Below are 14,919 nucleotides of genomic sequence, written 5' to 3'. Positions count from 1 at the left end.
TCATCTTGAGGTGTTCTAGGCTGTGCTTGTCATCTGTATTCTGTCCTCTCCACTGCAAAGCTCTAACTATGCTCTTAACCTTATCCCCAGGACAAGACAAGCGCGCTCAGCCTAAGCAATGTGGCTGGGGTCTTCTATATTCTGGTCGGAGGGCTGGGGCTCGCCATGATGGTGGCCCTGATAGAGTTCTGTTATAAGTCACGGCAAGAAACCAAACGCCTGAAATTGGCAAAGAATGCCCAGAACTTTAAGCCGACTCCTCCGACCAACACCCAGAACTTTGCCACATACAGGGAAGGCTACAATGTCTACGGAACTGAGAGCGTGAAGATTTAGGGGTACGTTGTCCCTGCTCATTCTTTCTCTAGGCCTCAAAATGATAAGATAATATGAATCATTTATTTTCCTGCTGTATCACGCACAATGAATTATTCATTTGTAAGTTTTTTTTTTGCTGAGCTGTCGCTCGTAATTTTGTTTTGTTTGGTATTACACTGGGCGCAACACAACACATATGCCAGATCACATTAGAACTCTTATAAATGTATGTATAATATATGTCATGTTGACCTCTCTAACATATAGCTTCATGTACTGTGTGTAGGCCCTGGGCTATGTGACGTTTAGGCTACGTGACATAACTGTACTGCTTTTTGTTCAATGTAATATGATATAATGAATGGATAATTAAACGTATGATATAATTGACTTTATTTCAATGGCTAACGACATAATAGCATAGCGTTAAAATCTACTTACACTAATGATCCTTGCTCTCAGATTCTGGTCTAAGCCGTTAACACAGTGTGTTGGAATGTTGCCCACAGTAGTAACTGCACAACAACGCAGAGAATTCATAGTGTGGTTTGCATCCGTTTGCATTGCAGCCGTAACATCCAAATGCTTGTAAGAGACTTCCACCCCAAGTGGAAATGACATTGAATTTCCCCTCAGGGATCAATAAAACGAAATCTAATCTAAAATCTAATCTTTATACTTCGTTGCAGAGCTCCTTCCGACAAGTGTAGATCGACAAAAATGATGAATCTGTGTAGAGCAACAGGGCCGTGCGAGAACGTATAAATGAATCCTTACGTCTGCCTTGTTTGCTCCCTCTGTGTTTCGAAACAGGTTTTTAGGAAGAGAAAAAAAAATTGACACTGTCCCTTACAACTGTGATTAACCATCGACGAAAAGGACGGGACCACGCGGGAGACCGGGGGTCCCAGCCAAACCCTCTTGGGGTGGACATCGCACGATAATCTGCAATGACGACACGACAGGACTGACTGCTCACGGGAAGAACTCGTGCGGTTTCTTCCCCACTGTGCCTTAAGGAACTCAAGAGTCCAATCAATGCAACTCACAACGGTATTGCTTTCGCTTGATGCTCATACAACACAGAGGAGCAACACGGTTTATCTGTTTAAAACAAACGAAGAAAAGAGAAACATCATTATTTGACACGTCGCGGAATGAGACAGAACTTAAAGCCATCACTTGCAACCTAAGCACATTTTGAAGTGCCGGACAGAAGACAAATCTTGTGACAAACAATTGGTTTTCTCGTAATCGATATGATCATATTACCTTTCCACCCTCAGCTGCCAGGTCTTCAGTGGTGTTACGTAACGCGTTTTATTGGATCTGTGCGGAGCACTGCAAGACGGGTCGTGAGATGGTCGCTGCGCGTTTGCATTTGGTAAACGCACAGCGACCAGCGTTTACCTTCTGGTACCGTTGGGTCGCCTCGGTGACCCATGTCAATTTGTGTTTTGTTTAATAGGCTGAGTGGTATTACTCTGAGTCTGTTTGTTGATATGTCATTATTTAGCTAAAAAAAAAAAGAACCATGAGTGTGTTGTTTGTGCTCTCAACTCTGGGGCTGCTGCCACTGTCTTCTAAAAAGCATGACGAAGGAGAGGAGATTACTACACGTAGCGTTGGGCTTTTAAAAAACAGATCGCCTTCCACTAGCCCAGCGATTCTCAACCTGTGGGCCGGGTCCCACTGGCGGGCCGTGAGGATATTGCAAGTGGGGCCCCAAATCACTGGCAAAATCAATTTAACCCATTAAGACCTGAGGCGATTCTTAAAAATGTTTTCTAAATCCAAACAGTTTTTTGAAAAAAATCCAAAAAAAAATGTTTCAAGATTTTTCAAAAATAGCAGATCTGCAAGCTCATAGCGCGGCACTCAGTGCCGCGCTATGAGCTTGTATATCTGCTATTTTTGAATAGCCAAAGAAATCTTAAGTGACACGGATGCGTTCCAGATCTTAATGGGTTAATGATAATATAACATGAATATTAAAAAAAATCCTGGTATTTCTTTCTTAAAGAAACTGAGTTTTAATTGTGAAATCTATAGATAGGAACTGAAAATATAGGCCTACTATGTTAGTTCCATTGATCCAAGCTGGATAAATGGAGCATAAAATAAGCTGAACATGCACACGGCAGCCGTGTTAAGTGGTCAGATGGGTGGCCGGAAAAGTTTTTTTTTTTTCATTTTTTTTTTCAAGTGGGCCCTGATCCAGAAAAGGTTGGGAACCGCTGCACTAGTCCAATACTGCCAGGAGTTTGTTTTGTATGAAAGAGGGAGAAGTATCTGCGCTGAAAGTGTTCGTGTATGGTTGAATATGAAGGGAGAAAAAAAGACAAAAGTCACTAACAAAAGCGTTTGTGATTTACAATTTGTGGGAGCACTAACTCGGTCACAAAAGTGATTTTTCCCTGAAATTGGAATCATTCAAGTCTTCTGTACATGAAAATTAAAACCAAACAAGAAGGGTAATTCAAATGTAGAAGAACTGCAATCCAATTAAAAAGGATAACAGTAATGGCTTTTAAACTGTAGTATTTTGGATTACCTTAATGTTTAGTTTTTTTGTTTAAAAATTGCACATTTTACAACAAGCTGTGGTTTTTGCTTTCAATTTGATTTTGTTTTACGAGCATAATAGTGTTTGGTGAATTTACTTAGTAAATCAAAATGGAGAAAAAAAATTATATATGTACAATGAAAAATAGATTTATACAAGGTTATAACAGGAAGTGTCCTGAAGCTTAGCACATTTCCATATTGCTGTAATGATTTTTTTGTTCCTTCAAAAGACTGTGAATCCATAGGATTTAGGACGACAATTATTTAATCACCTAAAGCTATGGAAAGATAGTTTTATAGAAAACCAACACTGATAATGGGAAGGGTACGGCAAATGAAGCAAACAATTGTAAAAAAATAAATAATAATAATACATGAAAAAAATAAAGCTGTGTACATTTAGTCAAATGAGATTTATTTATATGATGGTTTACGCAACTGAGAGATTGGTTTCCCAGTTTGTCCTTTTTCTTTTTTCTTTTCTTTTTTTTTTTTTAAAGAAATTGCATGTAAAATCAGTGATGCTTGATAAGCTCTGCTCCTCACACCAGATGTTAGGTTCAAAATAGAGACCCCAGCCCCCAGTCATTCTTTAGTAACAACCCCCAACCTCCACTCCCACCCCCCCCCCCCCCCACCCCCACCCCCACCCCACTGCCCCATTTTGTTGTAAACCTCACTTCTGCAAAAGACAAAAATTTGCCAAGCATCTTTAGTGGGTTCAAAAGAGCAAGGAAATGCATGCATAATTTACTGAACCTCATTAATGAGGCACTGTACAGACAATTTTAATACATTTTGTAAATAAAGTGTACAGAAAAATGGCTTGTGTATTGTCTTGTGCTCATTCCCGGGCGTTTTCTCATCGCCGAGGAGAAAAGCCCGGAAGCGGCCTAATGGAGAGCGTGTCTATAGGGCGTTAATTCCGTTGTATGGACTTCAGGGGTGTCCGAACTTTTTGAAGGGGGCCATATTTGAAAATATGAAACTACCTTAGGGCCGACTACATCTCTTGTCATACTCGTACCTTTGGACCGTAACAAAGTCGCATTACAACACTTTAATTTAACTGCAGTGCAATATCAATAGCCTTTTGTTGGCAGTGTAGCCAAATGTAAGCCACTCATCTGTGCTCAAAACTAGTCAGCCTTTTTTACATGCATGCACTGTCTTTTGTTCAAATGGCACTGTAGCCAAATGTAACCAGTGAAAAAGCCTGAATGAAACAACATGATGAACAAGCAGTTAAGAATCCTTACAAATTGAACTGAGAAATAGCCCAGATTAATTTCAAAACACCAAAATGTCTTGAATTTCACACGACTATAATGCATTTTAGGAAGGAAGCCATATATAATGTCCCGTGGGCCGGACTTTTGACATGATGTACTTACACAGAATACAGAAACTGTTTTTTTGGCCTCCGACACGGCTGTAGCTTATAGATCATCTATTTTCAGCCTGCACTACCGCCATACGACAAAGTATAAATGACGCTTAAGATGGCACATTGCTGAATTGGTTGAATAGGAGTCAATTACAGTTGCACATCTAGGCGAAAGCTACTTGGTTGTTATCTAAAGAAACACACACGTAGCTAACAGTCTAAAGCAGAGGTTCCCAACCACCGGTCCGCGGACCGGTGCCGGTCCGCGGGACATGTCCCGCCGGTCCGTGAGAAGACACCCAGGAATTCCTAGTTCAGTCGTGTTTTTTTTTTTTATCATTAAACTTATTATTTTAAACAAAGCCCAATAATCATTTCAACCCAGCTGCGCATCTATCATTAACATGTCACAAACAATACAAATATATGTGTATAAAACAAATAGTGCTTGTAGACGTAGATCGATTATTTTCGTTGCGCGAGGCGGCGCCGAAGGACACTGAGGTATAATTTCTTCAGCAGCAGCGTAGTAGAAAGAACAGATCTGCAAGCTCACAACGCATTGCATCAGGGGGCGTTGTTTACAGCTGTTTAGCTTGTAGATTTGTTCTCCGCCCGACGCGTGCTCCGTAACGTCACTTAACAGCGCCAGACCAGTGTTGCCATGTCCGTTTATTATAAGCGACTTAAAACTCAAAATATCGCCACACGTGTCAGTGGCACGCCTCGCCTTAGCGGAGTAACCAACAAAGAGTGAAGTTGCTTGTAAATATTAATAGGTTGAAGTTTTTTTTAAACAGCCCATGTAGCCCAGGTTTAAAGTATGTGGCCGGCTGGCCGCTTCTTTTGGCCTTGTTTTTCTTAGACCTGGTTGCTTATTTCTCTTTCAATCTCTGGCAACACTGCGACTGACCACAATGCGTTATCATAATAGTTGGAGTAATTATCAAAAAAGATGCAAAAGCAGTCAACACTAACAAACTTCTTCACTGGGCCCACCAAGGCAGATAAAAGGCCAAATGAAGGCGAAAAAGAGGATGAAGGAGCTAAGAAAAAGAAAAAGTCAACGTTCAATCGCAAATATAACAGCTCCTACATCCAATACGGATTCACCGCAACAGGTGATGAAGATGCACCGGAGCCATTGTGTGTGTTATGTGGGAATACGTTGGCTAATTCGGCTATGAAGCCATCAAACTTGAGTCGGCACCTCCAAAAAAATCACCCGGAACACAAAGATAAGACAGTGGCATTTTTTGAGGAAAAAAAACGAGGACAAATAAGCCAGCAGCAGACAATTAAAAAGACAACTTCAGTCAATGTAACTGCTTTGAAATGTTCATATTTGGTGGCAAATAGAATTGCTAAATTAAAGAAGCCTTTCGACATTGGAGAGAGCTTGATACTTCCATCCACAAAGGACATTTGTCGAGAAATGTTTGGGGAATCTTTTGCTAAGAAAGTTGGGCACATTCCTCTCTCTGATAACACAGTAAAAAGGAGAATTGATGATATAGCTTATCCTCGCCGGACCTACCGACAGCGGTAAATGTTGTGTTGTTGTTCGTGATTGTGGCTTGTGTCTCTGCATCAGTTGTACATGTTTTGTATTTTCATACTGTTGGAGTAAAAAGTCTGTTATACACTCTCAGACCGTGTCTTTCTTACATTAATAATTTAGCCCCAACTGGCAGTGTATAATACGTGTCTAGATAGAAAATGTAATTGTAGCCCACCCATCATATATGTGACATATATGTGACATATATTTCCTTGCCGGTCCGCGAAATTTTCAAGAACTGGCAGCCGGTCCCTGGTATCAGAAAGGTTGGGAACCCCTGGTCTAAAGGTTGAGTATTGACCTGCCAGTCAATGGAAGAAGTGAGGCTGTGTGTGTTTGTGTTTTGGATCAATAGAAAGACCCATCTGCTTCACTCACACTCTCTTGTTCTTCCATCAACTGACCGAGGGATGCAATGACATCTTCATTTGGCATCTTAATGTCTTTCTCTCACCACCCCCCTCTCTATGTCTCTCTCTAACTCTCCCTTTCTCTATCTCTAACTCCAACCCTCTATCTCTACTTCCCCCTTCTCTCTATCTCTAACTCCCCCTCTCTCTCGCCCCCCACTCCTTTATCTCTCTCTCTCTGTGGGTTTCCATTATGATTCGAGTCCAACCCATATGTCAGATATTATTTTACTTTTTTTGACGCCATTGGAGTCGCCAATTATGCAGTCGATGTCTTCCGGAGATCTACAAGCTATTTTTGGAACATTTTGAATAGACCTTTGTGTAAATGGTTAAATCAAAGTTTGTGTACCGGTATTTTATATTTACTTGTTTTCTTGTTCATTGTATGATGAAGTTTAATATTTATTTATTTAATTTAAATCAATGCTTGTAAGTTAAATGTTAATTGAATGTCTATCTAATTATATAAACGACAAGTTACTTCCGCGCGCCGCTGACGCTATAGCCACAGCTCTGTAATCGAGTAAACACAACGGCACCACAGCACAGCTCGCCAACACAGTAGCCACGTCGGACTTTCACAATTTACGGGTGGCGTAGGGCACCTATCATTGCTCACTCCACAGTTTCCACATCGCAACATAATTTATTCCACTCACCACATTACGGACAAAACGGAAGGTGAATCACTTTCGTACCGTTTAGCGTGCGCACCACCGACACCGAACGGCGACGGCTTGAGCCGAACAGAGCCGAAACAACACGAGCGGCCGCCATTGAACTCTGCCCATCTCCTCCACAACAACACACACGCAGCTCCTTCGCTTCAACCCCCCCCTTCTTACGTACCTCCTTTGTTCCACCCAGGCCGTTACTTTCACTTCAATCATGTCTCCATCACAATATGTCCGTCCTTCACGTGCCATGCACACCCCAAACACACAAACACACGGCGACGGCCACAGTACAGCACCATAGCACGCTGGCAAATCTGGTAAACAAACCAGCCTAGGTTCATGACACCAAAGGACTCGACAGTGATGTCATCATTATGCAACCCGGAAGTACAAATACCAAGGATACGTCAGTGATGTCAGTCGGGTTGCCACGTTCATGCCAGGTTTTCAAAAACAAGCGACAGAAACAAGCAAACCGTGCATGAAAAAAAAAAAAACAGCCGAAGGGGTCCGCCATGTTCCAGGGGGGTCCCCGGGGGTCCCAACACTCACAGGGGGTCGGCGGACCACCAGGGGGTCCGCGGACCACCAAGTTAAAAATAAATATTAACATTTTTCCCCAAAATTTTTTATTTATTTTTTTCCTTTTGGACAGTTTTACTCCGGCGATTTCGGTACCCCAATATACACGCGCCCACGCTGGGCCCTGTGCGCAGCTGGGGTTGAGGGGGCCGAAACTCTAGTGCATTATAAACACACTTGTAATGCATCATAAGCTTGTAACACTGTATAGTTATAGTGAATCACCCATAAACACACATAATGCTTATAGGCTTCATAACACATGATACAGCCTTTTGTAATGATTATAGCAATACAATGCCTCATATTGTGATTATAATTATAATTCTCATTTCCTGTTCCAGTTCATTTTGCGACAGCTTCGTTTGATTGCATCAGATTTGAACTGGAAACACATACAGTATGACACTTTTTTCCCCCCACGATTTTGTAACCCCATTTTTTTCACCCAGTGCCAATTGTCTAAGTAATCCTGGGCACTACACTCCCTCTGCCAACCTAGGGAGAGCTCAGAGCCGAGCTCATGCCTCCTTCAATGCATGAGATGAGGTGTTAAGAAGGCTTGTTAGCACAAGCCTTCTTATCACCAGACAGGGGGGAGTTTCCTCGGTTGGACGTAGCGCGTTATTCCAACCAGTTCCTTTCCCCTCCATCAGGCGCCCCCGGCTGGGGCGGCAGTATAAGCCTAGGTATAAAATAGGGCTAAAGGGGTTAATGTATGTTTTATAATATAATCATTTATATATGCAAAGTAACAAGTAACTAAAGTTTTCAAATAAAAGTAGTGGAGTAAAAGTACAATATTTGGCTCTGAGAAGTAGTGGAGTAGAAGTAAAATTATAGACAATTGGAAATACTCCAGTAAAGTAAAAGTACCTCAAAATTTTACTTAAGTACAGTACTTAGTAAATGTACTTAGTTACTTTACACCACTGCATGGATGTGCTGAAGAAAGATGCTGGTGTGGAAAGCACAAACGAGCTGGCCAGATGATGCCCATTTATACTTGACATTATGAATCATTATTATGAAATGCTTTCTAATGTGTTATGATTATTGTTGTAGAACATTTAGTATTTATGAGTGCATAACTACAATAATACAGTGTTATAAGCATATTATAATGCAGCATGAGTATGAATTATAGACTTGGGCTTCATACGTCGTGTTACCAAAAACAGTAATCAAATCAAATTGATTTCAAGATGTAGCCTTTTTTATTTTTTTACAGGTCAAAGCATCAGTAATCGTGATCTAGGACTCTCCAAAATCGAGATTGGCATCTGACTCAAACGACATCTGGCAGTGGTCGGGCGCTACATGATGCTCTGTGACACATTCAAAAAGCATTACCACCAACGGCTGACTAACGTCAGCAGATACAGTACATCCACTCTCTGTGGCCTAACATGCAGCAGAGTTTCTCCTATTAGAGGCACATTCTCTGTGAGCCTGTTTTCATAGGGATTTACTAAAGTAAATATTGGGGCAGAAGGAGCAGCTGATCAAATATGTATTAAAAAAAAACGTATTCCTGCCATGCTCATTTTCATAAAAAAGGGATTCTCGATAGATTATTCAGACAATCTGCTATTGTACTGAAGTGTATTGTGCGTGCAGCATGAATTCCCTGTTGCAGAGGACCAGTCTGCAACAACTCAAATAACAAACAGACATGGCAGAAGACCAGTCAAATTTTCTCTCCTTTTTTTCCTCCTCTTTTCTTTGTTGGATCCCGACATTATAATTCAGAATTTATTCAGTGCACCAGTCCTGTGGCACAGGCTCGACACTACAAACAGAATCCACGCATCCCATTTTTGTCAGTGCCTCAAAAGAATATTGTTTTTTTGTTCTTGCTTTGCTCCACTGCCTCTTTGCTGTTTTTTTTTGTTTGTTTTTTTTTTTGGGGGGGGGGGGGCTTTTCGTTTCTTTTCTTTCTTTGTGTCTTTTGTTATGCCTGGACTGTTTTCAAACAGCATCAAGACAGTGTGTGGCGAGAGAGAGAAAGAGAGAAGGAGGGTGCACTGTGGTACTCGACGTTAATGAGACTTTACTTTAATGCTTTACTTAACTGGAAGGGGTTCATTCAGTCATCTAATAAGGCACGACAATGAATGGCCTCGTTCGTCATTCACGTTTTTCCACACCGATGGAAGAAGTAAGGAGTGGGGGGGGGGGTACTGTAGTTTGATCCCCGGCACAGCGGTGAGGTGTCCTTGAGCAAGGCACTGAACCCCTATGGATGCTAATCCTCCTATAGTTCTAGTAACCTCTGTAGTAGTGTCTGAGACCAAACCAGTGAAGCCCTCTGTAGTAGTGTCTGAGACCAAACCAGTGAAGCCCAACCTGTGAGCCCAAACACGTTTCTGCCCGGTTCTCCTCGGTGCCTGGAGCTATTGATCTCAAATCGCGCACAGCCATTGACCATTACCATGCGCATGGAACTCCGAAGCCCGTTTTTCGATATCACTAAATCTCAGCTGTTTATTCCCATTTTTATGTCAAAAATTCTTCTGCCCGGTTCTCCTCACTGCCTGGCGCTATTGCTCTCAAATCGCGCACAGCCATTGACCATTACCATGTGCATGGAACTGTCGAGCCAGTTCTTCGATATCACTAAATCTCAGCTCTTTATTCGCATTTTTATGTCAAAGAATGTCAAGAATGTGGCCATGCTTGCTGGCTGGAGAGAGACAGAGGGGGAGGGGGAGGGAGAGAGGGGGACAGAGTGTTGCCTACAACTTCTCTGTGGTGTGTGTGTGTGTGTGTGTGTGTGTGTGTGTGGGTGGGTGGGTGGGGGGGGGGAGGACGCACGACAGGACGTGCAATAACCCCACGTTTGCAACTACTTTTGCCTGCGCACTTCACCGGGTATGGTCTAGTATTGATAATTCTTATCACCACATGCCTACTGTACTAGTCTCAGTATATATCTCACCGTGAGTAGTAGCAAGTACTGTACTCGACTATTCCGCCAAAAATTGGAACGGTACGTACCGCAAACTGTACAGGAAAATAGGGCATGTGAGAACGCCTCTCCCACTGCACAAATGCACAAAAGCTGTCTTTTAAATTGTGTTTTTTTTAGTAACAGTGTCCTGTCACTCTGCGTGGCATAACATACAGCAAGGCCCACCTATGTACCTTTCAAGCAGGCGTGATTCAGCCAGTGGAGACAGTCGGGGGGCGGGGTTTGTCAACCGGTCCCGCACGTTCCCGAATCACGCGTCAGGGAAGCACCATAGGAAGCACCATGGGAAGCACCATAGAGGACAGGGAAGCACCATAGATCAGTGGTTCCCAGGGGGGTTCCCAAATTATTTTGGTGGGTCCCAAGATGATTAGCTTATCACATTAAAACCGGGAAAGCAGCTGGTTGGGAATAGGCTCTATTCACAGCAGCCATATTATGAAGACATTAACAGGTGTAACCAATGATACTAATGATGGCTCTGTTCCATTCTGGTCAAACACAGTCAGGGTGCTGATATTGTGCATAGCTACAACTTGGATTTGAACCGGTAACCTTCTGGTTGCAAGTGCTGTATCTAAACCAATGCACCACAGAGGTTCTCACTTGTTCTGTTAACTTAGCCTGCCAAAGTTTGTACTTTTTTTCCTTTAAATAGAGCACAAAAATAAACACACCACCCTGGCGTTTTTACTCATATGGATATGAAGCATCGACTGAAGGCGTAAATGTACACATTTACCCAAAGAGTAACACAATATAAACACTAGAAACGAGTCAAACAACCCAAAGACTACATTTCCCATGAACGCGGCTGCTGTGGGGACAGTGATTTCAGACCCGGAAGTAGTAGTTCTTAAGACTTTTAAGGCAGAATTCATTCCATTTTCGCCAGAAACAGGCTGTATCAAATATGAATGAATATCATAAACGATGCAGAGCCACCCCCCTGACAGAAACGCCAGGGTGGTGTGTTTATGTTTGGAACACAGTTCTTATATGACGTGATCTAATGATCCCAAATGAGGATTTCAACACAAACAATAAAGCCACGAACCCTGGAACAGCCCCTCTACTAGCCCTCTACTGGCAGTGACTTCAGACTTCGGTGCTCTATATCCATTGCCATTGACAATGCATTGGGCGCTTAAAGTTAAATATCTCAAAAACTACAAAACATTTCAAAGTAAAAAGTTCAAGCATTTGTGCCCACAGTAAGATGAATTATAAAAAGTGTGAATGGAGTTTCTAGGTGAAAGCGTTGTTTGAGGTGGCAAAACTTTTAAAGGAGTACATTTCTAAACCTATTTCAAAGATTTGTTTTCAGGCAAACATTGTTCACAGTAAGATGAACATTTTAAAGTTTGAATGGGGTTTCTAGGCGTAAGTATGTAGGACTAGTAGCCTGCCAAAGTTTGCTTTGTGCCTGCCGTCCCTCTATCCCTCTATCCGACTGCTGAATGTATGCACGAATCCACGGAGCGCTGCCCTGTAGGTGGCGCCGCCATTGCTGCGGTGTCAGACTCATCAGCTGCTGCTACGGTTCTGTCCATCTGTTGACGTTACTCGTTACCTGCTTGGCTGTTAGAGCAGCCATAAACTGCACAGGTTGGCCCCGATTTTCTGTACATCTTTGTAAAGTTAGTGTTAAACTAAAAGTTAGTAAAAAGCAGGTAAACGAGTAACGTGAGCAGTCAGTGACTGCAGCTGACTGACACCGCGCGGCAGCAGCTGACCGAGTCTGACACCGCAGCAATGGCAGCGCTCCGTGGAGGTCCGGGACAGGATTGGGTGGGGGGGGCAAGATTTTGAAAATGGGGCCCCCCTCGATGACATAACTTAACTTAACGATGACAACTTTTTTTCATTCATTCTTATTTTTGCCCTCAAAATAATAAATCCAGTGTCTTTGCGCGATTTAGTAACAATTTAGACGTCATTTAGTCTAACAGTCCAAAAATGCTCAGTGGGTTAGTTCTGAGTTTAACCACTTGAGTGATGTCCGGGATCTGGAATCGTACCTGCAGCCTCATGGTCTCTCTCCGCCCATTAAGCCATGCCACTTTTCACATCACAGGGGTTCTCAAACACCTTCATGTCAAGGACCCCCCAATTGATTATGTATTTGGCCACCATCTGAAAATATTTTGGGTCATAAGAAAGTTTTGTATTAAAACTGAAAAAAATCTATTCAAAGTTTAACAAGATTCGTGATGTCAGTACAACATGCATGGTACTTGTAATGGAACATCTTCCTTATTTTGCTTTACTGCCTCTAGTGGGCATAGTTCCTCCTTTTTCTTTAAGTTACGTCCCTCCCTGTCTCCAGGGGGCGCTGTTTATGTTGTTGAGCTGCAGCTGATATGCTACAGGAAGTGACCAGACTTCCTTTTCCCCCAGTAAACATTCCTGTTAGGATTAGGATCAAACTTTTAGAGGTTAGGTGTAGGGGTTGGAATTAGAGTTAATTGGCATGGTGAGCAGTGATTAATTAGGTATAGATAGAGCTCAGGTGTGAGACAGACTCCAGGTGTCGGTTTGGTTCAGTTCAGATGGAACTCCAGCTCTCCACACTTGCAAGCAGGTAACTAAACATTATTAACCACCAACATTTAACAGCTTTGTTTAAAATAATTCCGTTTGGAGAACTAGTCTGCGAATGAATGACATTGAAATGGACAAAATGAGGCATTACATTATATATAACAGAGTGAAGGGAAACTCTTTCAAACTACACTGTGTTTCAATGGCTCATAGTGTCATCTAAACCAATGGTTCTTAAACTTTAACATTAACATCAACTCTGACTGTACAACTGGAACCAAATGGACCTGTTAGGGTCGGGTCCATTTGGTTCCTTTTAGACCAGTGTACCAATGCAAGGGTCTATTTGAGAGTGTACAAATTGTAACCAAATGGACCCTTACCGGTCTAATTCTGGTTACAATGTGTACACTCTAAGAGTGTACACACAAACCATAGACAAAATAAAAGGTTTTTTTTTTGTTGTATTGTTGTGTGTTGTTCCTCAATCAGGAATGAAGACCTTTTCACAGTACAGAGCCAAACTAAAAGTGGTTAAATGTCTGAAAATACGCTTTAACATGAATCCAGCATATCATTTATTAGAAAAGATTGTGTGTAAACCAACATTATTTTACACAACACAAATGATAGCGCTGTCAAACAAGCCTATGAAGCTATCTGAAATCGAGGGGATCCTTGGCCTGAAGAACGTATGACCCCCTCCTGGTCTAATGCACATAGAAATGAAAACGGTTGAGAATCACTGCAATAGAATACATACAGTAAAACCTGTACTGCCTCAGACGTGGGCCCTCAGACGTGGCATACAGTATAACGTTTATACTGTATGTTTTCTTTAATAAAATAAATAAATACAAATACAGGTCCAAAAACTTTGGAAGGCAGTTATAGCCAAATGGAATGGAATATGAAAAATCTGACTGATACATATTGATCACATGACTTCAGAGATGTGTACCGATTTTGTGTGAGTATTGGGCCGGTTTCTCACATTTGATCTTTAGTCCACTGTCCACATCGTAGATTGGCTATTTTTGGCGAGCGACACTTCAACCTTCTCTCCAAGGACAACATGAACGGATCAAATTTCAGCTGAATCGCTTCTTTTCTCTCTGTGCACCACTTTAACTCTTGAGTCATGACAGGAGTGAGTCAGAACGTCTTAAAAAAAAACTATCCAGGCAGATAAAAACTGTGACTTGAGGTCAGGCCTTCTAGCATTCACTAGTTCCCCAAACATTCACTTTCCTTTATTTTTTCAAGGAAATACTTTTTTTTTTTAAATCAAAAGGCAATCGATTATTCTTGTGGGAGGGTGCGGGTGGGGCACTATAAGTCTGTTTTATTTATTTTTGTTTAGACCTCTTAACCCAAAAAGCCAATCTACAAGCTCACAACAGCTTGTAATACAGCTATTTTTGGCCAAGATATCTGGTGTAGAGGGAAAAAAGGAGGGGGCCCAATGATTGACCCATGGGGGACCCAGGTCAATGAAATATCTAGGGGTTAATGCTTTTCCTCAAAATAATCCAAGCAAAATCCATGCATTCACATGAAACAATACTTGAAAAGTAGTAAAGCAGGAGATGTGGGCCACGCAAAGCAGTCGTTCTCAGAGTGGGGTCTGGGGACCCCAAGGGGTGCTTGTGGGGGTCCCCAGCAAAATGAGTTAATATACATGTCGCATCAAAATCAGTTTAACCACTTTACCGCCTATGTATCGGCTTTTTGAAAATAGCCAATCTACAAGCTCACAGACAGTGCGATGTGAGCTTGTAGATCTGCTATTTTCAAAAACATGGCAGATCTACACAAATCTTTTATGGGGGTCCCTTACACAACATATTTTCAGATGGGGTTCCACGGCTAAAATACATATACATTTAGGGGTC

General features: G+C 42.0%; 1 protein-coding gene across 4 annotated transcripts in view; it reads left to right on the top strand.

Annotated features, from left to right (window-relative positions):
• The window catches only part of gria3b (glutamate receptor, ionotropic, AMPA 3b), a 183,467-nt gene extending 181,388 nt beyond the window's left edge, over positions 1 to 2,079 (top strand). For 2 of the 4 annotated variants that reach the window (XM_084085967.1, XM_084085965.1), the window contains exons 15-16: positions 91 to 338; positions 1,132 to 2,079. In XM_084085967.1, the coding sequence (XP_083942093.1) occupies positions 91 to 336 (246 nt within the window). In that variant the 3' untranslated portion in view covers positions 337 to 338; positions 1,132 to 2,079. Of the gene's footprint in view, positions 1 to 90; positions 346 to 1,131 lie in introns of those variants that run through there. The other 2 variants (XM_084085966.1, XR_014602847.1) reach the window with 2 other exon arrangements.
• Positions 2,080 to 14,919: the final 12,840 nt, after the last annotated feature.

This window comes from Gymnoscopelus microlampas (genome assembly GCF_963454915.1).
Source record: "Gymnoscopelus microlampas genome assembly, chromosome: 18".
Classification (NCBI taxonomy): domain Eukaryota; kingdom Metazoa; phylum Chordata; class Actinopteri; order Myctophiformes; family Myctophidae; genus Gymnoscopelus; species Gymnoscopelus microlampas.
Note: the sequence above shows the minus strand (reverse complement) of the source record. Positions and strands in the feature narration are given on the sequence as shown.